Below are 27,767 nucleotides of genomic sequence, written 5' to 3'. Positions count from 1 at the left end.
TTGAACCCGGGAGGTGGAGGTTGCAGTGAGTCGAGATTGCACCACTGCACTCCAGCCTGGGTGACAGAGTGAGACTCCATGTCAAAATAAATAAATAAATAAATAAAAACAAAACAAAACAAAAAAACATACTACAGTTATTCTGTAATGTACAGAGACCAAAACATTTGTTATACTGAAATAATTTGTTCTGGTGTGAACTTCCAAGGGTTTCATAATATAATTTGTCATTTTAAAGTATAAATACTGAGATGGTTTATGAGACTTTCTTGCTGCCCTGACACAAATTCTGTACGCCTGGGCTTTTCACTTTCTCAGGCCACATCGAACAGCAAGTAAACCCCATCTCACTCTCCCAGGGTTTTTGGATGCTCCCGAACATAACAAAGTCTGCTGAAACTCAGCCCCAGGGGCTCCCGTGCAGCGCAGCTGCGGGGCCGCAGACCTGGCCAGCGCGCCCTGCAGCTCCTCCTCCTTCTTGGCCAGCTGTAGCTTGAGCTCGTCAATCTGCGCCTGCAGCTCTGCGATCTGGTCCTGCAGGTCGGTCGTCTCCCCGTCGAGTTTTCTTTTGGCCTTTTCCAGTTCCTGACGAGTCTTTTCTTCCTTCTTTAAGCGTTCTTTAAGGCAAGACATAAGAAGCTCTTCAACACACCGAGTGACTCACCACAGGAATAAACTAAAATTCAGACTGATCCAAGTTGAAAATAAGCCATTTTATTCAAAAGCTTGTCACTGCCCTGATGACATGGTCATGCCCTGATGCCAACTGCTCAGTCATTTCAAACCCACCGAGATCTGGAGGGGAGATAAATTAGTGTGGGGAGGGAATTTTAAGGAAGAAGTTGAGTGTCCTAAGAATGTCCTTTCATGGGAGGTGAGACCACACTGTGAGAGCCGAAGGGACCTGGAATCCTCTCACGTCAAACCCATCGCTGTGCCCAGGTTTGCAAAGTGGCTCAGCAGGTGCTGGGGCAGCAATCGTAGCTGCCTGTCACCCCATTCCCTTTTCCATGGGAACCCCTATTCTGAACCAAGAAAACTGCCGTCCTCGAGTACTGGGAGAGAGGAGACAGAAGAGTGGGCAGAGAGGGCCAGGCCTCTTTTCCATCCGCCCCTCTAAAATTCTGCAGCGATCTCTCAGTTAGCCCTAGTGATCTATTTCACTGAATGATTTATTTCCTCGCAACGACCTGTATGCCTTTGTGTTCTCCACCAGGAACCAATTTGCTGAGAGGATGAGACCGAGTGTCACAGGCTGATCAAACAGGTGAGTAAAAAAGCACATGTGCTTATGGGTACTTCCTCAGCAGAAGAATCATATACTAGTACAAATGGTTTATGAAAGTAATTTCATACTGACATTCCCTCTTTTGTTTATACTAAAACAAACAAACAAACAAACAAAACCCCAAATATTTTTAAAAAGCCAACCCTGTCATCTTCCTATCATAAATGCACACATTATCAAAGAGTGGGCACCTGCCTGCAGGCGCCTGCACAGAGCTCCCTCCCCCTGGTGATGGTACCAGTCTCTAGCTGCTCTTTCCAACTTCCATCCTCTTTTCTTATTTCTTTTGCAGAAGCTGTAATGTCCTAGGATTTCCTGATACTACACTGCGGCTTGGCCCTCAGCAGTGTCTTCTCTGTATCTGCCAGCTTTTATGTCACTGGCCAGTCCCTTTGTGAGGTAAAATCTGGGCACTTTAATGCAGCTTTAGATTAAACACAATGGTCTGTAGGACCCAAACAATTTAACCCCGACCATGCCCACCAAAGGGCAGTATCTTTTACCACAGTATCAAAGTTAAAAAAGGAAAACCAGGACTGGCGCCGTGGCTCATGTTTGTAATCCCAGCGCTTTGGGAGGCCAAGGTGGGTGGATTACCTAAGGTCAGGAGTTTGAGACCAGCCTGACCAACATGGTGAAACCCCATCTCTATTAAAAATACAAAATTAGCCAGATGTGGTGGCACATGCCTGTAATCCCAGCTACTTGGGAGGCTGAGGCAAGAGAATCGCTTGAACCCAGGAGGTGGAGGTTGCAGTGAGCCAAGATTGCGCCACTGTACTCCAGCCTGGGCAACAAGAGTGAAACTCCGTCTTAAAAAAAAAAAGAAAAAGAAAAAGGAAAACCATTTTATCATCATTTCAAGGCAACATAAAATAACCTTAAGAGCCCTTTTTATTATTTTTTAAAGACAGGGTCTTGCTGTGTTACCCAGGCTGTAGTGTGGTGGCATGATCATAGCTCACTACAGTGAGCTCCTGGGCGCAAGCAATTCTGCTGCCTCTGTCACCCAGGCTGGAGTGCAGTCGCACGATCACAGCTCACTATGGTGAGCTCCTGGGCACAAGCAATCCTGCTGCCTCTGTCACCCAGGCTGGAGTGCAGTCGCACGATCACAGCTCACTATGGTGAGCTCCTGGGCGCAAGCAATCCTGCTGCCTCTGTCACCCAGGCTGGAGTGCAGTCGCACGATCACAGCTCACTATGGTGAGCTCCTGGGCACAAGCAATCCTGCTGCCTCAGCTTCCAAGAAGCTGGGAATATAGATGCGCACCATTACGCCAGGCTAATTTGTAAATTTTTTGTAGAGGTGGGGTCTCACTATGCTGCCCAGGCTGGTCTTAAACTCCTGGCCTCATGAGATCCTCCTGCCTCAGCCTCCCAAAGTGCTAGGATTACAGGCCTGAGACACCACGCCCAACCAAGGGACCTATTTTAATAAGTCAACCCAAACTGAAGGTCCTTATTGTTAGTAATCATCATGTGTATTTTTTATTTTTGCATGTTCTGATTACAGTAAAAGCTAAACACTCACATGTAGTCTTTGATTTCTCTAGCCCCAAACACTAACCTTCTAAATCTGAGATCATCACTTCTTGCTTATTCCTGATTTTGGCCAAGTTTTTTGCCTTTTCTTCCTCTTCGGCCAGCTGAGAGGAACACTCAGCAATGCGATCTTCCATGAGTTTCTTTTCCTGGACAGGAAAAATTGACTGCTTCAGAAAAGCCACTCAAACTGACCACTTGGGTTCTGTATTCCTCATAAAGGTCAACTGTCTTTGACTCAAGAGAAAACAAGTACTATCGGCACTGCCTCCCCCAGCAGACTGTACACAGTCACGTGCTGCAGAACGATGTTTTAGACGATGATGAACCGGATACACAACACTGGTCTCCTAAGATGATCATGGAGCTGAAAACTTCATCAGAGCTGTCATAACACCACAGTGCAATTACTCTATTTTTAAAATAAATGTACTGCAGCCTCAGTGTGCCATGTTGATAAAAGTCTGCAGTCATGTACAGCAATGTCCTAGGCCTTCACATTCACTCAGCGCTTACTCACTGACTCACCCAGAGCAGCTTCCAGTCCTGCAAGCTGCATTCATGGTGAGTGCCATTTTAAATCTTTTCTATCATGTTTACCGTACCTTTTCTATCCATATTTTTACTGGACTTTTGTTTAGATATGTTTAGATACACAAGTACTTATTAGCACTGTGTTCCAACTGCCTACAGTATTCAGGACAGTAACATGCTGTACAAGTGTGTGGCCTAGAAGCAATCGGCCACACCGTCTAGTCTAGGTTATGTATAGCAGGCTCTACCATCTAGTTTGTGTCAATACACTCTATGATGTTTGTACGAGGATAAAATAACTTCACGATGCATTTCCCAGAATGTGTCCTCATCGTTAAACAACACACAACTGTACTCCAAAAGGGCAGGAAGGCTTACACGTCTTGGTGCCCACCCCGGGAGCTTGGCCCAGCTGCCTGGTATTCAGAGTCCCACAGCCAATGGTGGACGAATTAGTGCTTGCACAGATGGAAACAAGTCATCACTGAGTGACCATTATGCACAAAATGCACATGCTGAAAGTCTAAAAGATTATCAGGATATTTGATAAGGTTTAAAAAATTCAGTGGTGCCTGTGTCTTTAGAAATCTACACAAGTAGAGACTTACAGAGAAAATTCAGTAAATGAACCTAAAATCTTGAGAATTTTCTGTTTGAGGTCACTTTCAATGAGTGTATCAACATAATATTATATAAATATTTTCTGTAACTAAAATCAGCTTTTTGTGGGAACAGTCTCTTACTTTGATAAACTTGGAATTTTGGTCCTCGAGAAGCAGAATCTCCTCTTCCATTTTCTTGATTTTGGCCTCTGCTGTCACTTTTTCCAGCTGCAGCTTTTGCCGAGCCCCTTCCTCCTCGTCCAGCTGCTCTTCCAGGTCCTTGTGAAGAACACACAGTCAGTATCGCCACTTTCTCGAGATTTGACCACACATTCTTTGTGCACAGGAATGCATTACAATGAGATAGTAATTTTTTTTTTTTTTTTTGAGACGGAGTCTCGCTCTGTTGCCCAGGCTGAAGTGCAGTGGTGCCACTTCGGCTCACTGCAACCTTCACCTCCTGGGTTCACGCCATTCTCCTGCCTCAGCCTCCCGAGTGGCTGGGACTACAGGTGCCCGCCATCACGCCTGGCTAATTTTTTGATTTTTTTTTTTTTAGTAGAGACGGGGTTTCACCGTGTTAGCCAGGATGGTCTTGATCTCCTGACCTCATGATCCATCCGCCTCAGCCTAGATACTGATTTTTGATTCTCAAAATGCCAAAGATATTTAAAAAAATATGACATGCAGTTATGTGAAATAGACATTTGTATCTGCTACAGGCTAAAGTACAAACTGGGTCAATCCTTCTAGAAGCCAACATGGTAAAACGTAGCTTTGAAAATGAGCCTTTCCTTTCAACCAGCAATTTCAGGAAATTGTCACAGATGTGATTTATATAAAAAGACATATAGTGATAAGTTCAGGCAAACATGAATAATGTAGTAGCACTCATCAAATGTGTATTTAATTTAGCTGAATCCAACTATATACACGTTTGGCCAAAGAGGAGAGAAAGAGAACATGAAAACAACAATTTAAATAGTACAGGTCGTGAGAAATGAGCTGTCTCAGTTCAAGTGCACCTTTCATAGCAGAAGCACCTCATCAAACTGGGCGGGAGTATAGAGTTTACATGTATTTTTATTAGAACGTGCAGATCTTTATACTCTACATTACTGTTTATGATAAACATGCTACTACACAGGATCACAGATAGATTACCCCATTTTATATGAGGTGATTATTACACACTGCATGCCTGTATCAAAACATCTCATGTACCCCATATATACAGACATATACACACACACGCGTAAAAATTAAAAGAAAAATAAAGTGTTACAGCTCTTTTAGAATTTGTCTAGCAGGCTTTCTGGTTTCTGGTGGGAAGCTCCCACCCCCTCCAAAAAAAGAAAGAAAAAAAAAAAGTTAAAACAAAAAAAAACCCAGGCCAGGCACAGTGGCTCACGCCTGTAGTCCTAGCACTTTGGAGGGCCGAGGTGGGTGGATCACCTGAGGTCAAGAGTTCGAGACCAGCCTGGCCAACATGGTGAAACCTCATCTCTACTAAAAATACAAAAATTAGCTGGGCGTGGTAGCAGGCGCCTGTAATCCCAGCTACTGGGGAGGCTGAGGCAAGGGAATCACTTGAACCCAGGAGGTGGAGGTTGCAGTGAGCCGAGATTGCGCCATTGCACTCCAGCCTGGGCAACAAAGTGAGACTCCGTCTCAAAAACAGAACAAAAAAACAAAAACAAACAAACCCCAAAAAACCAAAACTAGGGTTGTACAAATCAACACATGGCCAACTTAAGGAAATGTTCAAGAGTAACTCTGGCTAAATAATTTACTCATTGTTAATTTTAGAATGAAACCATGGCAAAAAATGAGTGTTTTCTTGTAAAAATTTCAAACACACATATAAGCACACAGACCAGAATAATGAGCCCCACACAGAAGCATCACCCTGACCTTAACAAGCATCAACTCATAGTCAATTCCATTTCATGTGTGCCTCCACCTGCTCCCTTCTCCCCCTGGGTTATTTTGAAGCAAATCCCAGACATCATATTTCACTTGTAAAACCTTCAGGCTGTACCTCTAAAATATAAAGACCATTTAAAAGGCACATTTGTCTGTTTCGATCAGAATCCAAAAATTGTGCCTCATGAGTACAGCCTGTATTTCAAAAAGAAAGTTAAGTACCAGGGAAGGGCTAATTTTTAAAAATTCTCATTCTGACTGTTGGCCACCTCCTAATGTCAGTGCTGAGCGTTTCTTATTAGCCAAACCACATAGTAGATGTCCATCTAATGAATGGAGTGAGCAACAGAATCACTGACAACATGAAGAACAAGTTAGGTCTTCTACAGAATGCTACAGATCCTGGGAGGTTTGCGACTGTGAATCTCTTTGCAAACTGTAAGACGCCACTTAGAACATAAAAAAAGATTCCTATTCAAAATGACAAATCTGTATTCAAAGAAAATCTATTATAGGTGTGTTTCAAATGATGGTCATCTTTCTAAGGGTGGCTTCTGATAACCCAGAACCCTTTTGCTTCTCTGTAGACTTCAGAATCCAAACACTTAACTTCTGTTTATTCAACAGATCCACTTGAAAATCCAAAATATGCTTCTAAGTAAAAATTATTATACATACCTGAATATGTGCTTGCATTTTTTTCTTTTCATTTTGGAGGATTTGGTTTCTTTCTTCTTCTTCTTCAACCCTAGACTCCAAGTCATGTAGAATCTCTTCTAATTCCTGCTTTTTAGCAGCAAGTCTTGCCCTCATCTCTTCTGCTTCTGCAAAGAGCTCAGTCTCTGCTTGTAGTTGTTCTGCAAGGATATTCTTCTCTTCTAAAAGCTGCAATCACAATAAAGTGTCTGTGATTTGCCCCTATTACATACGTACATAGTATATATTCACTGTGATTTCAATGGTCAATGCATATCCAAGAAACTGGGAGATAAAAACATATAACATCATGGGAAGAACTTTCAAATACGTTTTTGTCTATAGCAAAATAAGTGAGATGAAAATATTTTGGTTGTTCCTGTTGTCTCAAGTTACTGTGAATAATACATATTAAATTCATTATAGTTCATCTATGAAGGTAATTTACAAGGGACAGATAAATAGGAGAGTGAAAATATTATTCAAATGCCATAAAGTCCATGGTGATTACTAATGCCTGTTTGGTAGTAAGTGATATCCTTGGCCATTATTGTTAATATTTTTGGCCTTGAACACTATAATTCTATTATTGCCACAACAAACATCTCCTGAGCCTCAGCTTTGTCCATGAAGAAAACTTCCCAGAAGAGGGATACACATTCAAGACCACTGCTGCTAGAGAAGTACAGGTGGTGACCTCTACTCAAGCATCTTGTCCTTTGACTATTTTTCTATTTCCCCTCATAAACAGACACAGGAAGGTGACAGTACTGGGAGCCTCATCGAAAACAGGTGTTAAGTACATGCTTGACAGCAAGAATAACAAAAGCAAAGATGCAAGAGGTAAGGTTGATTTTAACTTCTACAAATCTAAAATGCAAGGCAGAATGTATCTGTTAACTCTATTGGCAAAATGTATACAATTTGGAAATGAGTGAAAAGGCCTCACATAAAATAAGATGATATGGTGGGTATAGCTATTATTCATAATGAAATGTGTGGGGGTTGCTATCAGTGCAAGATCTCATAGGGATTCAGGGCCAAGTGTGAGTTACAAGGTCACTGCACACACCTGCTGGTGCTTCCGCTCCATCTCCTCCAGCTCTCCTTCCACCTTCGTCTGCTTCTCCTTCACCTTCAACAGCTCTTCATCTTTGGCCTGAAGTTCTTCCTCCTGGCGAGTCACTTGTAGAAGCGGCTTCACCTATGACAAAATTAAGCAGTTTCTCATTCCAGCTCTTTCCTACGGGTTTTTCCTGATCAGACTCTGCTATTTGAAAGGGATCTGGAAAGAAGTGAGCCAAGCTCACCTTTGTGAAGACTCGCCACCACTGCCAGTGCCGTAATTTCAGGTACGCGGCACAGTTCCGCTGCAAGACCTTTAAGGCACTCAGTTGCTGCTGCTTCTTGGCAAAGGCCCTGAAGAACAATAAGAAAAACTTATGATGTAAAGAAAAAAGTGCTTGAATGGCTGTTGTCATAAGAAGCATTTCTAAAGGCCCGTGTTCTTCTTTGTCTAGGATAGGGAATGGATGCATCGATCAAGTCCTGGGTGAAACGCACAAGGAAGCCATTCTGGCCGCTTGAAGCCACACTGGCTTGTTGGCCTGCTCAGCCCACCTCAGGCCCCTGGCACCAGTTCCTGCACTGACTTTCTTCACGGATGCTGCCCTGCACATTCTCCTGCTGCCACTCAGCCATATACCCACACTGCGCACACTAAGAAACCGATTTTCCTGAGGCAATGAAGACTGCAGATAGAAGGGCCCGTTTTCTCTGTGCTGCTGCTCTTTATCGTGCCTTTAGGAGCTACTCTCTTGTTTTCCTTTTGATATGTCACAGAAGAAACATTTCTCCCCAATCCCCAAGGTAATTTTTCTCCTCCTTCCCTCCACTTTGCCACAATGGAGTGCAGCACTCAAAAGCTACAATGGGGTTGTCAATGTCTCTCATTTATGGCCCGGCCTCCTCCAGGGCCTGGAGATGACTCTGGATCTGTGGAGCCCTCACCTCCTCATGACCATCCTGGGCTTCCCACTACACCCTGCCACCACCTCAGCCCCACAGCAGGGTCTGAGACCCAGTTCCCATTCGCCTTCACTCTGCTATTTTCAATTTCTCACTCTCCTTCAGGAACACAGAAACCCTCAACACCCCCCTGCCAAAAACAACCCCCAGGGCCAAATGAAGCTCATTACCTTGCCGTTCCTTTGACAGACAACTGATATTTTTCTACTCCTTATGAAACTCTCGGGGTCCACAGGCAAACGTTCCTATTACTGACTTCCTGTCTTCCAACAGTCGGCTTTCTACCCCACCGCGCTACCGAAGCTGCATTTTAGATCTTGACAAAGGACTCCCAGACTCAGAACTTAGCGGCTTTTCCTCAACCAAATCCAAGTGCCTTGCGCGCTGCACTCCTCTGGGCACTACCCACTACTGGACATCTCATCCTTGGATTCCAGAGCACCAGAATAGCCTCCGAGTCTCCTGGGCCCCACTAACAGTGCTGATGCTCCACTCCGACAGTCCACTCACACGGCTGTGCTCCCACCTAGACTCTGAGTTCCTCAGGAGCAGGGATCATGGCCCAGGCATTTTTGTTGGCAAAACCAAGTGACTGACAGACTCCAGGCCTCCTGAGGATGTGTTTGTTGAGTAAATTAACTATTAACTGGGTATTTCCTAGAAATAATCTGTAATTGTTTCTCTGGAGTCCTTTTATAATGGCTTGCAGGGGTAGCTATAGGACTTCCTGGGAAAAGAGAAGCAATTGAAGGCGATGGAAAAAATAAGAAAAACACTTCGAGTTATTCATTCACTCCAGCAAACAGCGGTATCAGGAGTGGGAGTGTCTTAAGAAAAGACAGACAGTTGCTGTTTTAGAGCAGAAATTACCTACCTGTCACATTTCCTCGCAAGAATCCCACAACTGCAATACTGCCAACGAATTCCTCCTTGCTGGTTAGAATTTTCCGAGCCCACTGCTTCATAACTGTTTTTATTCTTGCTCCTTACAAAACCTTCTAACTTATTCCTACCAGCCAAAAAGAATTAGCCAAGTCTTTTTTTTTTTTTTTTTTTTTTTTTTTTTTCAGATAGAGTCTTGCTCTGTCGCCCAGGCTGGAGTGCAGTGGTGCAATCTTGGCTCACTGCAACCTCTGCCTCTTGGGCTCAAGCAATTCTCGTGCCTCAGCCTCCCTCTCGTGCCGCAGCCTCCCGAGAAGCTGGGACTACAGGTGTGCACCACCATGCCTTGCTAATTTTTTGTATTTTTAGTAGAGACAGGGTTTCGCCATGTTGGCCAGGCTGGTCTTGAACTCCTGACCTCAAGTGATCCCCCCACCTCAGCCTCCACAAGTGCTGGAATTACAGGTGTGAGCCACCATGCCTGGCCGGGATTGGCCAAGTCTTAATTCCAAGAGTTTCTACTACAAAAACAAAAGTTTCAAAAATGACTTTTGAATCTATTAAGCATCCACCTTCCAATTCTCGCAATTGCCTTCAGGAATGCTGTAAAAATTCACCCAATCTTCTTATTAAAAACTACTGCCCTAGTTGCTTCTTTGGTCCTCTGGGAGATAAAACTGTCAAATGATGAGTCAGAAACATGCTGGGCACTTTGTTTAGTGGAATGTGGCAGCTGGTTTCCTTCTCCGCAGTGGTCGGCTGATTGCTATTACACCTGTGTGTCAGGCACTGTCCTCCAGGTTTTCATGAGGGAGCTGTGACATCAACTTATCTCCAAGTGTTTGGAAAGTGAACTTCGAAAGTGTTCAAAATCACTTTAGCTCCTTCCCTCTTTTTATCCATATCCCAATGTCCTCCAGGGTGCTTCAAGCTCAAGTTCATGGATTTCTGTAAAGATACCTATTTTTTTGACTATTGTAAGCACTATTCTGTCTTTTTCCACAGTACAATCTGGTTCTTTTGAATAGGTTATCTTCTTTTTTTGATTTATCCTAATTTTAAGTTCTAGCCTACCATATGCATAGCGTGACTAAAATATTTAGGGGCAGGGGCCGCAAAGGCAAAGGCATGCTGGTTTACATATACGATTACATGGATTTGTTAGCTTTAAGTCCTTAAGATGAAATAATGCAAGTGAAATATCTTTGTTTTTAACTTTCTATCTTGAAAATTTTGCAAGCAAGGTTTAGATCAATGAAAAAGCTGCACAAAGTATATCTGTATACTTCATTTCCTGCACTTTTGATAGTTGTAGCATGTTTCTGGCAGGTATCAAGTTTTTTGCTAACTATGAAGTTAGCCTGGCACCTGCCATTGCTCACTTCTTATGCTATGTTAGGCATTCTGCAGTTCATTGGATACAGTGAGGAGGGTCTTTGCTATCAACAGGTTCACTTTATTATTTATATAGTATCTAAACATTAGTATATAAAAACCCGGCTGGGCGCAGTGGCTCACGCCTGTAATCTCAGCACTTTGGGAGGCTGAGGTGGGTGGATCACGAGGTCAGGGGATTGAGACCATCCTGGCTAACACGGTGAAACCCCGTCTCTACTAAAAAAAATACAAAAAATTAGCCGGGCGTGATGGCAGGCGCCTGTAGTCCCAGCTACCCGGCAGGCTAAGGCAGGAGAATGGCATGAACCTGGGAGGCGGAGCTTGCTGTGAGCCGAGATCACGCCTCTGCACTCCAGCCTGGGTGACAGAGCGAGACTCCGTCTCAAAATAAAATAAAATAAAATAAAAACCCAAGTCTTTTACTCTTTTTTGCCAAATGTTTCTTAGTATCAACTGGAAGATATTATCTATTTGTCTTCAACTTTCCAAGCTACTCTTTTTACTCCGTATTCTATTTTATAGGCAAAAACCCACAAGTATTGCCTTTACCTTCTTCCATTTAAAGCCCTTTTGACCACTGTCTGGGCAAGGAGACTGCCCAGGAACCAGAGCTGATTTCCAACCCACATGTAGAGGACATTATTGCAGAGTGCTGACTTCCAGTCCAGGTGTTCAGATTCTGTTTGCTCAAAACTGTCTGGATGGCAAACTATTCAGCCTCTCTCAACTTCTCTCACTCCCAAACCCTAAGTGTTCAGTAGAAAGAAGTAAATACCAGTATTACCTTCTAAATCCAAATCAGTTCTAAGTCCTTTGAACTCTATCTCAAATTTAACAACTTTTCTCTCATTCTCCAACACCACCTTCTTGGGTCCAGGCACCATCATCTTGTACCTGAATCACTAAGACAGCTTCCCAACTGGCCCTCCCAGTTCTACTCTTGGCCCATCTCAATGGATTCTGCACACTGCAGCCAGGCGGCTTTGACAGTATAGATTCCCCTCACTGCACTCCTAACCCCTGTCCAGCGTCTGATTCTCAAGCCTCTTCTCTCACCTTGCTCCCTGCTCCCTCTCACCCATCCTGCTGCAGCCACACTGGACTGTGTCACCTTCTCAAATGCTGCCAGACTCTTGTCAGGATGCTGCTGTAGTTCCCTTACTGAAAAGCTTCTCTCTCCTCCCTTCACAGGGCCAGCCTTCTTACCCTTGAGGTTTCAGCCACAGAGAAGCATTCTTTGAGGACTTGAGCTGAAGCAGGACCCCAAACCCCTTGGCCCCTTGTGTGTGTGTGTGTGTGTGTGTGTGTGTGTGTGTGTGTGTTTGAGATAGGGTCTCACTTTGTCACCCAGGCTGGCATGCAGTTGTGCCATCTTGGCCTATTGCAGCTTTGACCTCCCGGGTTCAAGAGATCCTCCTGCCTCAGCTCCCCCAGGTAGCTGGGACTACAGGCGCATGCTACCAAGCCTGGCTAATTTTTGTATTTTTAGTAGGGATGGGGTTTTGCCATGTTGCCCTGGCTAGTCTCGAACTCCTGAGCTCAAGTGATCTGCCCACTTCAGCCTCCCAAAGTGCTGGGATTACAGGCCTGAGCCACCATGCCCAGCCTCCTTGTGTATTTTCTTATTGCAGCATCCTATTACTTAGAATGTTCATGTATTTACCTATCTCTGCCACTATAAAGCAATTTCCATAAGGACAGACTATGTCTCATACATACTTGCATCCCTAGCCCAAAACGCAATGCTTATTTAGCACAAGCACATCCTCAGTGAACGAATAATTCGTGAATACCCACTTACTTTCTGGCTAGGTAACCTCTGCAAACGGCCTGGAAGAAGATAATGATATCGGTGATTTTTAAATCTCTTTCTTCCTCTAAGTGTGCCAGAACTCCAGCTCTGAAAAATATCTTGCTCTGTCCAATTCTGTACAAGTTTGGGTCCAATTCTAAAGCCCGGATCTAAGAGAGAAAGAGTTCATTTACTTTTTTTTAACTACAAGAAAGATTAGATTAAATCTACAAACCAGAAAAAATCAAAAAAACCTTACCATTCGTTCACAGGCCTGTTTGCCATCCATAAAACCTTTAGGAATAGCATTTGGAGTTAGGATCTCATATCTGTAAGAAAATATTCCAAGAAATATTTTGTAGAAATTTGTGAACAATGTGTATCTACTAACTGTGCGTTTTGCTCTAAGAGGCAATAAAATGTTGGGTAATACATGTTAAATTAAGAGTAAAGAAATGAACTGGTGATAATCTGATGTTTTCTGTAGATCTACTTTATTTCTCATAAGTAAAAATGAGGTTAGTTCTTTCAGGTCAAAAAGTAGGTGTAGGAGGTTGTGGCAGAGAAAAATCAAAAGCATGGTGTTTAGAAACCTTTCATTTTTCTTCATTTCCCATAAAATGTTCATATCCTCAAGATGCAAAAGAGAATCTGGCTTTCTGTACTTTAAGTCACTATCAATTTGTGGCATTTATTAGATAACAGGAAGGGCTGTAAGAGCTGTGTTCATAGGCTTCTGTTCAGAACATCAGAAAATACCAGGGTGACATGTGACATGACGTTGGTCTGGGTGTATACACGTACATGTGTTCACTGAGCTGCACATTTAAAATCTGTGTACCTCACTGTATACAGTCCATACCTCAATCAGAAAAATAAAAGATACTGGCTATATTAAAAAAGGAATCCTGGCTACATCAATCAACTTTGTATCTTGGATGCCAATTATACTCCCTTTTTCTCCTAACAATAAAAAATGAAAATCTACCAGACTTCATCATACAATGGGATCACAATGATGGCTTTCCTGAAGACACACATGGACTGGAAAAGCTTCTCAAGGTGATTCTATCTGGAACAGTGGGAGAAAGGGCACAAAGACCATTCTTTGACCTGGCCGCACTATTTATTTCATGGAACAACAAATGGTGTCTACTTTGAAATCTGATTTCCAGAAAAAAGAAGAAAAAAGGCAAACTGAAGTATTCAAAAAATTACCAAATAAAAGTTAAAAATAACTCTTTCTCATCATATGTTTGTATCCATTTCCACTGCAAGTTGATAGATCTTTTCCCTTTTGTTTTTTCTTAATCCTTTTCTATCTACTCCTTTCCCTATGTTAGCTAAAAGACTGTAATTGCACACGTGTGTGCACATGTACACACATACATTGGAAAAAAATACATACACACACATATAGATATATTCATTGAGAAAAGATGGAAAGAAGTACTCCAACACGTTTTTAGGAATCACTCCTCGATGATTTTTATTTACTTTTTTACTTCTCTTGTATCTTCCAATTTTCCTAAAAGGAACATACATTACTCATCTATTTAAAAAATCAGTTTTAAAAATAATTATGTTTGGCCTGTAATCCCAGCACTTTGGGAGGCTGAGGCGGGATCACGAGGTCAGGAGATCGAGACCATCCTGGCTAACTAGGTGAAACCCTGTGTCTACTAAAAGTACAAAAAATTAGCCGGGCATGGTGGCACATGCCTGTAGTCCCAGCAACTCAGGAGACTGAGGCAGGAGAATCGCTTGAACCTGGGAGGCGGAGGTTGCAGTGAGCCGAGATGGCGCCACTGCACTCCAGCCTGGGTGATAGAGTGAAGACTCCGTCTCAAAAATAATAAATAAATAAAAATAAAAATAATTATGTTTGAATCCCAGGTAGAACTGTCTGAATGAGTAAACCGTAAGCTTTCAGCTTTCTATGTTTATCTCAAAGCTAACTTCAGGGCCCTGAAAACATGGCATGTTTCTTTGCAGCACCCATAGCAGTTCCTAGCACACTGCCTTTTTATAAAGTAGGCACGCAATCTTCCTACCAATAATCAAGGTAGTAAGGGTTGTCCCTTTTCCAGTACCTCACTATATGTTTGCTATATAAGAAAACAAACTATGTAGGGGACAAGGAAAAATATTTCCTTATTATATCACTGTTTTAATTCATATTAAGATAAACTTTGATACATAAGGAAAAAAAGTAAAAGTTAGCAATACCTCTGTCTGAATTCCTGGAAAACTATTCGGTTAGGGAAGCCCTGGCGACAGATTCGGATCCCTTCCAGGACACCATTACAGCGAAGCTGATCTAGGACTAGGTGTGGATCCAATTTTCCAGCCTAATCAAGCAAACAATAGTTTCATGGTTTAATCTTTAGCACCTGACCTAGATCAGTTTTAAATACTAGCATATGTTTTGCCCAGCACATACCCTCTTCTCATGATTTGGAATGATGCAACGAACAAAGTTAGGGTTGGTGTTTCGGAGAGTTGCCATCAGCTTGGTGAGAGATTCTTTGTAGAGTTGCCCAACGGTACGAAACATGCCCTTCTTGGTTTTATATGCGGAGCCAAAAGCTGTCTCAGTCATACCAGTGACTTGATCCAGACCCACGATACGGTCCACTGGGGAGAAGAAAGGAGAAAACAAATATAAGCCAAACCTCACTCATTAGCAGGGAAAGAAAAGACACAGTGAAAGTGCAGCAGCACAAGCTTTGTGGAACAAATGACAGGAGATGCCATATAGGTAAGGCAGTCAGCATACTTAGGCACTGCACAAGCCGGGAACTAACAGCCACACACTTATATGGCAGGATACTGTAGTGCTTTGACAGCTCCACACCAACACACACCAGCAGATGCCTTCCGCTGCGCTAGTTTCAGGAATTCACTGTCTTGGATAACATTCTGCCTGTTACATTTACAATTATTTGGTAAATGAAAACTCATTGGCTGGCATTATTGATACATACAGACTGATACTGTGAAAGGCCTCCAAATAGGAAATGGCTCATAAAAACATATATAAGAATATCTGATTGTACAAATCCACTTAACAAATAACCTCAGGGACTAGGGACCAGAATTCTCTCTTATTAGTCATTAGATATTCAGTGAGAAAAGTCATTCAAGTTTTAGGAACAAATGCAGGAAGATTAGATTACAGGAGTTCAGATTTTTAGCAATGTGTAAGCTTCAGCTCTCTTCTCAAAACATGAATAACACTTATTAAAGGGCAAGAACACAAAATAGGAAGGACTCTTCTGAAAAGGATAAATGCCTAAGCTTCCTAAGTGTTCAATGGCTAAACTTGTCAGACATTCCCTTGTTAGAGCAACTGATATTTTTATATTATCCACAAAGACCTAGTACGTCTAATGATGAGACCATAAACAGGACACCAGCCACAAGCAAAACATTTGGTGCATAATGTACATATCCTCTTATTGAAAAGAAGTTAAATGAATGAAATACATTACTCAAATACTTTAAAATCAATCAGAATTATCAACTGAACTGCCCTTTTTAATGCCCTCCTCAACCCTAATGGACACCTCATTTCTTTCATTTGTTTCCTACGACAGAAGCATATGGTGACCTGACACTGTGTGAAGAGCTTTATGTGCAAGATCTCATTCCATTATCAATTTCCAGTGAGGTTTCTAACAGAAGAGAACCATGACCCCGGGAGGTAAAAGTGAACTGCTCAAGTTATGCAGGTCTTCAGTGGAAGCTGGGAGAAGGGCAGGTAAAAGCTGTTTAATTTCCAGGCCCATGCAGGCACACTATACTACAACTGCTTCCAAGCAAAGCTACCAGATTCAAGGGTGTGGGTCAGAGCTACCTCTTTTGCTTGTGCATTGGAGACTGTCTGCCTCAGAGACCACCATTCTTTCCTGTGCCTTCAACCTCTCCCCCTCTTCACTTGCCCCAGCAGAAAGCAGCACAAACCCACTTCTGCAGGCCCCATAAAATACTGATCTTCCCTTGACCCTGTATCTTCCCACTTCTCTTGTCAGAGCCACGCTTCTTTCTTGAGTAGTTCACACCCTTGCTACACCATTTCCTCTCCCACTAACTTCCCAGTGTGTAGCCAACTGGCTTATGGCCAGTCCTCTTCCTCTCCTGCCCAACACTACTCAGGCAATGACTGGTCAATTGCTAAATGAATAGACACCAGCCGGTGCTTGTTTTTCTTGACCCCGGTACGTTTACCTGGTGATGTCACAGCACCATCCTAAAAACTCTCCACTCCTGGCTTTTTTAGGAGCCCCAACTCCTCCTGTACCCCACTTCCCTCTCGCTACTTCAGTCCCATGTTTCTTGATGATTTCTCTTCTGCTTTTCCTGTACCCCATGGCACTCACCTGGGATCCCAAATCAATTCATCTGCAACCCTTCTAGAATAAGGCACAATACAAGTGCTGACATTGGCCCTCTGCTTTTCTCAAGCCATATTCCCAACCCAGGTGATCTCAGCTATGACTCTAACTAGATATACCTGACCACCCAGAGCCAGCTGCCAAACACCTGTATTCTACTCTCCACTCAGATGTCACAAAGGTGCCTCTGCCTTCTACAAATGCTTGTTCAATCCTAGCATGTCTGCTTTGACTCAATGTTGCATCCCTGCTCCCTGCATGATGTCTGGCACCAACATGCTTGATATATACACATCAGTGGATAAATTATATAAACATTAAATATGTTTGTAATTAAAAAGAGTGAGAAATGCATTCAAAGAAAACAACAGGATGCTATAGGAGAAATGAGTGGTTAGAGATCTCTCTGGGGAAATGCCATATAATACCCCAAAATTAAGAATGGGCCTGTGGGAAGATGACCACTCCAGTCGGTGCAATCAGCATATGTGAAAGACCAGGGGCAGGAAGAAGCGAAGGAAGGCCAGCACGGAGGAGGAGGCACCAGTATGAGGAGGAGCTTATGACACTCGCACTGGCTGCTGCCTGCAGAATGGCCCGGGGAAGGGGGAGGGAGAAGTGGAAGTGGGGAGGCCAGACAGGTGACCCTTCCAGGAGTCCAGGGTCTAGGCAATGAGGGCAGCTGGAGCTAGTGAGATTACGAAGACGGATTGAGAAGGAAGATTCAAGAGGTATTTCAGTGGGAGGACTGACTTGCTCTTGGATGAACTTGATATGCAAAGTGAGGCAGAGGAGCATTTCAAGAATAACTGCCAGGATTCTGGCTTGAGCAACCTAGTGGCTGGTAGGGAAGACAAGGAGGGAAGTGGGTTTTGTGGATAGGAAGACAAGATCCAAACTCTAAGTAAGTCTGGGATGCCTGGGGGACTTCGAAGTGGAAGAGAGATGTCAAGTGACAGGAGGAAAATTCCAGTCTGCTGCTAGGAAGAGAGGTCTGAACTAGAAAGGTAAATTTGGGAGTTGTCAACTTTTATCTAGGGGAGACCAGAAAGAGATGGAGGGCCTAAGACCATCTCCAAGGAGCTCAGCAGAGGAGGAGGAGTTAAAGAGGAACGAAGGTTGAGCACAGTGGCTCACGCCTGTAATCCCAGTATTTTAGGAGGCTGAGGTGGGAGGATCACCTGAGGTCAGGAGTTTGAGACCAGCCTGGCTGACATGGTGAAACCCTGTCTCTACTAAAAGTACAACAAATACAAAAATTAGCTGTGCGTGGTGGTGCACACCTGTAGTTCCAGCTACTCGGAAGGCTGAGGCAGGAGAATTGCTGAGGCTGAGGCAGGAGAATTGCCTGAACTCAGGAAACGGAGGTCGCAGTGAGCTGAAATCGTGCCACTGCACTCCACCCTGGGCAACAGAGTGAGACTGTGTCTCAAAAAAAAAAAAAAAGAAGGATATAGAGAGGGGACAAAGCCCATGTCTTAAAATCAAGCATGGACTCACCCTCTGTCCTGTTCTTCCTCCTGGGTTTCCTATCCAATGGAACCACTGACCAAAAGTGGTCAAGCCAAAGGTTAAGATGTCGTCAATCCACCCTCCTCTCCCCTGCCCTTGCTGGGCTCCTGCTTCTGACCTGGATCCTGCACTTCTGCCCCATTTCATCCTCTACCTGCAGTGCTACATGGTTCCTTCATTTACACCTTTTGTCCCTGTGTAGTGTAGCAGCCATTTCTAAAAGACAAAACTAAGTATTAACATCTTTGAGTTTCTCCCACAGCCTGTCGGATATTGTCCAAATAACTCAGCTCAGTAGTACTGCACAGCGATGGCCTCCACTCAGAGTCAGACACACCACACTCATGAGCTGGGTGATTTTGGGGCAAGTGACCCAACTTCTCCAAGCCTCAATTTCCTCCTCCTAAAACGGAGCTAAGGAGACCACGCTTCAGAGTTGTGAGCCTGAAAAACATTCAAGTGCTCAATGAAGGCACCTCTCTTGTCCCTTTCACACATGCCCCTAAAGGCCAACTGTACAAACTAGTTGCATTTTCCCAAAGACACAATGACTTCACATTCCATCCTTTTCTCTCTGCCTGGAATGCCCAGCCCACTCCAGTCATCTTGGCAAACTCTTAAATACTTTTAAGTCTCCATTCCTTTACCAGCTACCTCAGGGAACTCTTCTTACGCTCAGTTTTCACCCTGCCTCCAAAACTAAATAGGCCACTCCCTTCTCTAGGCTTCAAATCCCTGGGACAGAACTTCCACACTGTTTCTGTGCATCTTCTCACTGGACTGAGCTTCCCCAGGGAACATTTTTCCAGCATCTCACATACTCAGGGCCCCGAAAGCTGTGCCTATGGTGTCTCTGGCCCCCCAACCATCAGCAGAGACAATCTCCCAGCCCCAAATGTTGGCCGGTACCTGGTGCCGGGCACACAGTAGCTATTTAATAAGTATCTGCTAAGTGAACTTACAGAAAGTTTACTGGAAGAACAAATTACGACCACAACAAGAGAGGAAGAGCACCATGTTACTCTGGAAGGATTCAGTTACACTGGTTGTGCAGTACTTTAGCCTGCACGGGCAGTTCTTAAACACAATCTGCTGTCAGTATTGTGTGTGTGGTTTTTTAAAAAATATAGTAACAAATAAATAGTCATAATATTCCTGATTTTCAAATTTAATTTTAATAAGGACAATCCAAAGCTAAATATTCAGATTAAAAAAAAATAATGCTTTAGACTTTCAGTTCTTGTTTTTTGTTTTTTTGAGATGGAGTCTTGCTCTGTCACCCAGGCTGGAGTGTAGTGGCACAATCTTGGCTCACAGCAACCTCTGCCTCCTGGGTTCAAGCAATTCTCCTGCCTCATCCTTCGGAGTAGCTGGGACTACAGGTGCCTGCCACCATGCCTGGCTAATTTTTGTATTTTTAGCAGAGATGGGGTTTTACCATATTGGCCAGGCTGGTCTCGAACTCCTGACCTTGTGATCTGCCCGCCTCGGCCTCTCAAAGTGCTGGGATTACAGGCGTGAGCCACCACGCCCGGCCGTTTTTAATTCAACATTTTAAACTCAGGGTTAGATTCCACCAACAAAATTATCTTGTGGGTAAAAGAGAAACACTTTGGGAAATTCATTAGATGATTTGAGCCACACTAATAATGTATGATTTCACTCAACAAACAAGACCTGAAGAACCTCTATTTTAAGAGTATTTTCTTGTTGATCAAAGCAGAAACCAGAGAAAGGAAGGAAATGCAGAGAAGACTCCAGCAGCACCTTGAAATAGGCAGCGCGCCTCACTGGAAGACCTAATATTGCTTCTAAATCTCAAAGTGCCTTTCCTCCAGCCACAGTTTCAGGGTAAAGATTGGCTTTGTTTATTCTTGCACTGTAAATTCTTCTATCTGAGATGTCAGGAGAGCCTGGTTAGGATCGCTGGTGGGCATTTAAATTTATTACTTGGTTCTAGAAGCCTGAAAAGTATTTTATACTAACACCTAATTTACTTATCTATAACAATTTATTTAAACAGTTGGAAATTAGATGAGTTCCAGACTGAAATCTGTGAGGACATATTCGCAGTTTAAGACAGAAAATGCAACGTGTTGTCTATCTCATCATGAAACTGCCATCAACAGTTTCATAGAAGGAATGGCATCGGCTGGTGCCAGAATCCTTAACTGGCCCTTCTAGGGGATAATCTAGGAGACGGGTCCATAAGATTTTTATGTTTTTCAAATCTGTGCATGGGCCAAAATACTAGTGTTACTAAATTTACTTTTAAGTATTTAAGCTAGATCTTCAGAAATTCATTGTAGTTAATGTAGCTGGAAACCAAAAAAGGGGGAAGAAACCTATTTAATGTTAATTTCAACAGCCAGGTGCTGATGACTCCTTATGAAAGGTCTCCAGTGCCCGGCACTGTGTGAGGCATGGAGCAGGTTCTCAATGCTCATTTAAATAGGGAAAGACAATTCCACCCTCATGTCACTGTTAAAAACAATTTGGAAACAAATATATTTAACTATTATGAATTCGCAGAAACAATCTTAACATCAGTCTGTCTCCGTAATATCCCTGTTACATGGTACTGTAATAACAAGTTTACAGTGGTTACATAACTAGCTGCTAGAACCGATCTGCTAATTATTCTAGCATTTGGAAATTTTTAGAAAAACCCCAGGAAGTTGAGAGGTTGAGAGGAAGCATGTGATTTAAGGAGAAAGCAATCTTCTTTATCCCAAGCACTAGTCTCAAGCCAAACCTGAATGTCTCCCTTATCTCCATCTACCTTCCTATCCGTTTCGGCCATCTAAGGCGCTGGGCGGACAGGAAGCCCCTCTTTGCCCGCAGCTTCCACTGTGCTCTGTGCTCGCTTTCTCCCCTCGTGGGGTCCCATGTCCCCAACTCATGCTGAGACTGGGCAGCCTGGCACCACTGCCTGTTAGCTGCACCTTGGGACACTATGAGCGATACTAGACTTACGTTAAGTAAAGCCAAGGAAATAAACATTTATCGGGTTTCCCTGTTGTTCTGTAATTACAGCAGCAGCTGCTGCAGATGCAGCCACGGCAACGGCAGCTCTGCAACACCACACATTCAGGCACTCCCCGTGTGCCATGCATTCAGGTTCACGTCGCCTCAGTTGATACTCACAATAACCCTGAGAACTAAATGTTGCTGTCCGCACTTGCCCTCAGGAACTCAAGCTGCAGTACCCAAGCGCTGCTTCTCCTCGGTGAGTTTCCAACTATTGCTAACACTCAAGATCAAAAAATAGGAAGGAGTAGCATATACTGCAACAATAACATAACCTTCATCCATTAAAAGCGAGAACAATTTAAACATGTAAACTATGTCAGACCTAAACCAGATTCTAAAATGGGACTTGAGATGGAGGTTATGATCAATGGATATAATCTATATGGAGATTAAATGGGTACCATCTTATCAGTCATGATACTTGACTCTACCTGGACTTCTCAGGTTTTCCCCGATTTTTGCTCTGGTAGTACACTCTTCCGGACCTGTCAGCTGCAATCTAGCACACATGGAGGTTCACAGAGCCTAACTGGTGCTGTTCTATGAAGGAAATTGCAGGTGCAGGTATAAACTAGCATTAGTGAAAATGATACATAATTGTCCCTCCAACATGATTTGGATCAGGTCTAAAGCCTTTGATAGTCTCAATTACCCTATTACCCATTACCCCTTTAGTCCAAAAGCCCTGCCTGTAGCTTTCCGGTTAGAACCCCTTTTCGCTGGTTCACTCTGCTTGCATCTTCCACTACTGGTTTATCTCTGAAGTCCAGACTTTCAAAATATACTTGTAAGAAGACAGTCCTTGACTTTATAGCAGAAACTTGTATGACCTCCGTATTTGCCTCTAGGAATCCTATTCTCCCCTGTTCCTTTCTCTTCTGTACTTGTCCTGTGATTTTTCTGCAAATCTCTCTTTATTCCAGTCCCAGAAGCCTGCATGCTCTTCATAATGATATTTTCCCATCATTACGCATGTACTTAAGCACATGGGTACTATTAGCTTTGTGTCACCTGCTTTAGAGAGATGCTTACCACATGTCAGCACATCACAGGCAATCACAATTTGGATCCCTAGAAACTCCTTCATCCATTGTCTTCCAAGAAATCACTGGAAATATTAAAGTCCTACATTTTCATTTTAAAATCCCTTAGCCCTCTCTGGGGTGGTGGTCTTGAATCCATAAACACATTAAAGAGAAAACGATTTTGCTGTAAAATATTACCCACAATCTCAAAGAACATATCTGGCCTTGGTAGATGGATGGACTTCCAAGGAGAAGTAGAGATTGAGATCCTTGGTACTTGGTTCAGCTGAGTAACTCAACCAAAGGACACCTCACAGAGAGAGACAGAACCAGGAACATTTTCAGTGCCAAGGTGAGGGTACAGTGAGGGGAATGAGCCTCCCCGCTGCTCATTCATTAGCATGAAGTCATCTAAGAGCGGCTCTGTGCTGGATGCTGCTGGTACAGCAAAATGCCTGGTGTACATACCCCAAAGATCATGGTCCCACAGGAAAGAGTGTCTGTGCTTTAGGTGGTCACGATGGGAATGGTAGGCAAAGCTGCTGGGGCTGAAAATTGGGTGTGGGGTCGCCACCCCCTATCCATCCATCAGCTCTCTCTCAGCGACTTAGTGATGTTTTGCCTCCTCTGTGCCAGGTGTTGAAGAAATGACAGTGAGCAAAGCCAGGCACTGGCCCTGCCCTCAAAGAGCTCACAGCCTGGAATTCTCTTATGAGGTTAGAAATCCAAAGGGAATTCATCTAAAGAGGGCACTCACTTTAGAAGAAAGTCCAAAAGATCAAGCACTAACCTTTAATAAAGCACAAGTCCCAGGTTATACCTGAAAACTACCTCCAAGCTTCCCCCGTCCATTTCAACACTGTCAGCATTCCCCAACGCCAAAGAGGACTGAATTTAGAGATCTCTTCCTTTGGAGTTCTGTAGAATTTTCATTCCTGCTTATGCTGTCTCTAGCGTAATCTTTTATCTCCTCCCACTCCATACTTGCAATCTACTTCTTTCATAGTATGTGAACTAGAGTTATGGCAGGAATTTTGAGTTGGATTAAAATAGGCATGGTCCTTTAACATTTTAAATACAACTTTTGAGATGGATTTGGATCTCAGCATTATCGTGTTCCAAAAATCATAAAGGAAATTTCATAAGATAAATTTATCTTTGAGTTTTGCTACTTGCCAGTTTCACTAAACATTTGGAAGGCTGGGTGGGCTTCATTTTATATTGGGCTTTTGGGAGACTCTGTAGCTGTAGTTAGGCTGTATTTTAACACAGGGCTAAGGATTCAGATCACAAAGCCCAAACATTTGGAGCTCAATTTAAGGTTCAATGTATAATTCTGACAACATTCCACTCTATTTTAGTCTCAACTTGCACATATCAGGCCTTGTAGATAGTTTCAGGACCTCTGGTTGAAAAGAAAAGGCCAAGTAGCCAGATATGCACACAAATTCCAAACAAAAGGTATAATGATGAGACCAACACACCTGAGGTAGATATGTAATTATTTGTCTACAAAATGTGTCTTAAATAAAAGAGAAAAACTCCTCCTTGGAATTCCTTAGAGTTGAAAATTTAAAGGTGACTCAAAAGCAAAGGAGATGTCATTTAGCAGATCAGTTCTTAACAATTTCCTTAGAGGACGGTGTATCACAATGGCACTATTGGAAAAGGTAGTGGCATACCTTTTAATATGCGGTGCTATAAGTGCTATGCATAAAATAAGAAGCAATGTGTAGGCAGTAGCAATTAAATTGCTTATGCACTCAAACATTTGCCTTGAAGTATAATAAAACTGAGCATGAAATGAAAGGTTCATGCAGGCCTATGAGCAAAACAAAAACAGAAACCCAAAGCCCACCCCAGCCCCCCAGTGCCCTCCCCAGCCACCCTGCCAGTCCCCCCACACGTTTTTCCTGTGGGCTTAAAACCCTTCTGTTTTGGAAGACCTACAGGCTTTATACATTCACCTGGTGGCTCATGAAGACCAGAAACACTGTCATAGAAAGAAGCTCTCTGAATATTCTGAATCTCTAAAGCAGAGAAACAGCAAAAACAGGACAGAAGAGCAAATACACAAACACTTCAGTTAGTGTGAAAGACATTCGACAGCACAAGTCAACTTTGAAATCGGGCTACAAAAGGAGCTAGTCCAAGGCAGATCCCATGCAAACATGACTGTTTAGAGAATTTGCACATTTGGATAAAGTTCTTTATAAAATAGATTAATGCTAAATCAAAAGAGCACATTCCCAACTCCTGGTGTGAGCATTATATGATATCAATGTCAAATGATTAGCCCATGTAAATGCAAGATGACATTTAAGAGGAATAAGGCACTATTTGAGTTGTCTATCATAAAAATATCTTATCGTTAGTAGCTTAGGGCATGAATGCAGTGAAGTCACAGCACTATGGCGAATGTAAATATCAATGGCGTTTACTGTCAAAAATTACGCTGCTGTGTAATTTTACTTCCAATACAGATTTTCGGAAATATAATTTCCGAAAAATAATTTGAATACAAATTATTATACAACAGATAACTACCATTAAGGAAAACAAAATTCAAGTTCTGTTGTAGCAAAATGTTAAAATAATTTTGAATTATAAGCGAGATTATACTTATTGATCATACTGTTACTCATGAAAATATCCTAGGAGGTACGTTGACATGAAAATGCAAACTTTAGGATTTTTTTTTTTCCTCAATATAAACTTTAAGAAGTGCCAAGAAGTCCTTTGCAGCTGGTAAAGAGATCCCCAAGCAACATCTTTTAGCAAAGAGTAGGGCGTTACAAATCTCTAGGGCAGGGCTGCCACCAATAAATCTTATTTCTCCTGGTTTGGCCTTGAGAAAACTCTAAAACTCTAACACAAACTCTATTTTTTTTCTTTTTCTTTCTTTTTATTTTTTTTTAGTTGAGACAGGGTCTCGCTGTGTTGCCCAGGCTGGTCTTAAACTCCTGGGGTCAAGTGATCCTCCCGGCTCAGCCTCCCAAACTGCTGGGATTACAGGCATGAGCCACCGTGCCCAGCCATAAACTCTATTTTAACACAAAATGTTTCATACTCTAGGTGTTGTACCTTCACAGGCAAACTATATTCATATATCATATATTCTCTATTCATGTTCAACTTGTCATTTTCTGCTTTTGGATTTAAGTGGCTCTAAAAAGAGGAAAATAATGTTTTTCCAGGGTTATTTTTCTAGAGAAAAAGTGCTCCCCTTATCCTGAGATCTCTATATCCAGAGTGAGCAGTGATAAATCCTCCACCTTAGAACCCTCTTTAAACTTCTGTGCCTGCCACTACTTTCCATATGAAACAAACTGTCCTCAAAATTGGACAAACATGTACTGCTTCTCTGCCTGCTCCTCACCCTGAAGAACAGCGCCTCCCAACAGTGAGTGGCCTCTGAGATCTTCTCTGTCACTCAGATGAAACTGACTGTCCGCCTAAGCTGAAGAGCAACAGCACCTCCTGCTAAGAGCAGCATTATCAGGAGAGCAAACACGTAGGAGGATTCCAGAGCAGAGGCTAGCAGAGCCAAAGCAAACCTGGGGTAGATAAGATATCCCTTGGCTTATTTTGACAAGAATGGCCAAATGCACTTCCATTGGCATATCTTTAGAAAGACAAGGGCCATAAATACGGCTGTGCAAACATGGCATCTGTGAGTCAGAGCTGTGGACTAAGTACAGACAAACGGGGCTCACGCCAGGGCTGAAGGAGCTCAGCAAGGCTTAGCGTTTCCTCTAAGCATTTCTGTAATCAAATCAATAACTTTCCTGTATCTCTTAAATGGAAGACACAAAAGTGCAGGTAAGGAGTCTCCAGACAGGGTCCTACCTGTAATAGCATCTGTGATCTGTAATTTGTATGACATCCCAGCCTCCCACCTCCACCCTTGCCCACCAAATGTTATGTACCTACAGCTTCTGACCTATTGTTGCCAAAGCCTTCTCCAGTATCTGGGGATGGTGAGACCTGAAGTTAAAGAAGAATGGAAGGAGGAAGTAGGAAGCTGGGAGCCAAGAAAAAGACTAGCTCAGTTCTATTATTGCATCTGTGTATATCCTGGTTTCTCAACTGGATTACTAGCTCTTGGGAGGCAGGGGACAGGTCTCTCATTGCTTCCAGATCTAGCTCACAGATTATTACCATGGGAAGCACATAATTAGGTATGTAGTATTATACGAATGGGTCAAGTGCTGAACAGATGTTTCCAACACCATTTTTGGTTAAGGAATATAAGACAAGGACTAAAAAAGGGTTCATAGTGTCAGAATAAATGTGTAATAAAGGACCTAATTTTCATGCTTATGTCAGTGGTTCCAATACCTGTTTTCCTTCAAAATGAAGAGAAAACCAGTTTTTGAGGCTGGTTTTCAAAAACCAGGAAAAACTCCCCATTTCCTCTGTTCCTGTTTCCCAGGCATCATCTCCACGCCCACTGTCATCTTCAGTCGCCCCATACTCAACTCCCCACTTCCAGGATCTTTCACTCCAATCTACCCAAAACACACTGCCTGTTTCACTTCTTCGAGTTCAGAATGGGTCACTACCTAAGGTCACAAACCTACTGATGCTATTTATTCAGCACAGTCTCAAGTCCGAATTCCACTAGAGATGGGACATGAGGACTCTCCAGTCTAGCCTGAACCTACCAGCCCGGCCTCATTTCCTGCTCACTCTTCTCTGCCCCCAGCCCTCTCTAAAGCCAGATGGAACACTCCTCCTGAGCTATGATTTTCCACCTCTCCACTGTGATCATTCTGTACTTCTTCTCCTGCCAACTTCATTTCTACAAATGCCACCCCAGACACTCACTCCTGGAGTTAGTTCACGTAAACCTTCTTACCCGCAAACGTTTAAGGCGTAACCAGCCCATAAATGCTCATAAATTAGTGCTGAAAACACTGTGTGGCACTTAGTAGGTGCTCAGGAGATGTTAGCTTTCACTGTTTACTTAACAAATCATTATTCTTTAAGGACAAGGAAAATTGCATCCTCTCATCATGACATTTTTCCCTTAGGGCCCCAGAAAAAGGTAGTCCCTTCCTCTGTTGCACATCCCTAAAAACTCATTGTACCATTCCCATGGCCACT

At 43.0% G+C, this 27,767-nt stretch overlaps 1 protein-coding gene and 1 non-coding gene across 7 annotated transcripts in view; one reads left to right on the top strand and one right to left on the bottom strand.

Annotated features, from left to right (window-relative positions):
- MYH10 (myosin heavy chain 10) overlaps positions 1-27,767 on the bottom strand; it is a 156,193-nt gene that overhangs the window by 31,869 nt on the left and 96,557 nt on the right. For 3 of the 6 annotated variants that reach the window (XM_030800300.1, XM_030800301.1, XM_030800302.1), the window contains 11 exons: positions 24,626-24,688; positions 15,135-15,328; positions 14,921-15,042; positions 12,951-13,020; positions 12,701-12,861; positions 7,902-8,010; positions 7,664-7,795; positions 6,574-6,780; positions 4,111-4,248; positions 2,859-2,982; positions 446-617 (listed from right to left, as the gene is read on the bottom strand). In XM_030800300.1, the coding sequence (XP_030656160.1) occupies positions 446-617; positions 2,859-2,982; positions 4,111-4,248; positions 6,574-6,780; positions 7,664-7,795; positions 7,902-8,010; positions 12,701-12,861; positions 12,951-13,020; positions 14,921-15,042; positions 15,135-15,328; positions 24,626-24,688 (1,492 nt within the window). The remainder of the gene's footprint in view (positions 1-445; positions 618-2,858; positions 2,983-4,110; positions 4,249-6,573; positions 6,781-7,663; positions 7,796-7,901; positions 8,011-12,700; positions 12,862-12,950; positions 13,021-14,920; positions 15,043-15,134; positions 15,329-24,625; positions 24,689-27,767) is intronic. The other 3 variants (XM_030800303.1, XM_030800304.1, XM_030800305.1) reach the window with 1 other exon arrangement.
- On the top strand, positions 5,246-5,307 carry LOC115831603. Its single transcript, XR_004027128.1, has one exon. It is a non-coding gene; the product is annotated as a U7 small nuclear RNA (small nuclear RNA).

The sequence above is a fragment of the Nomascus leucogenys genome, chromosome 19 (genome assembly GCF_006542625.1).
Source record: "Nomascus leucogenys isolate Asia chromosome 19, Asia_NLE_v1, whole genome shotgun sequence".
NCBI lineage: Eukaryota > Metazoa > Chordata > Mammalia > Primates > Hylobatidae > Nomascus > Nomascus leucogenys.
This window is presented reverse-complemented; position numbering and strand designations above follow the sequence as displayed.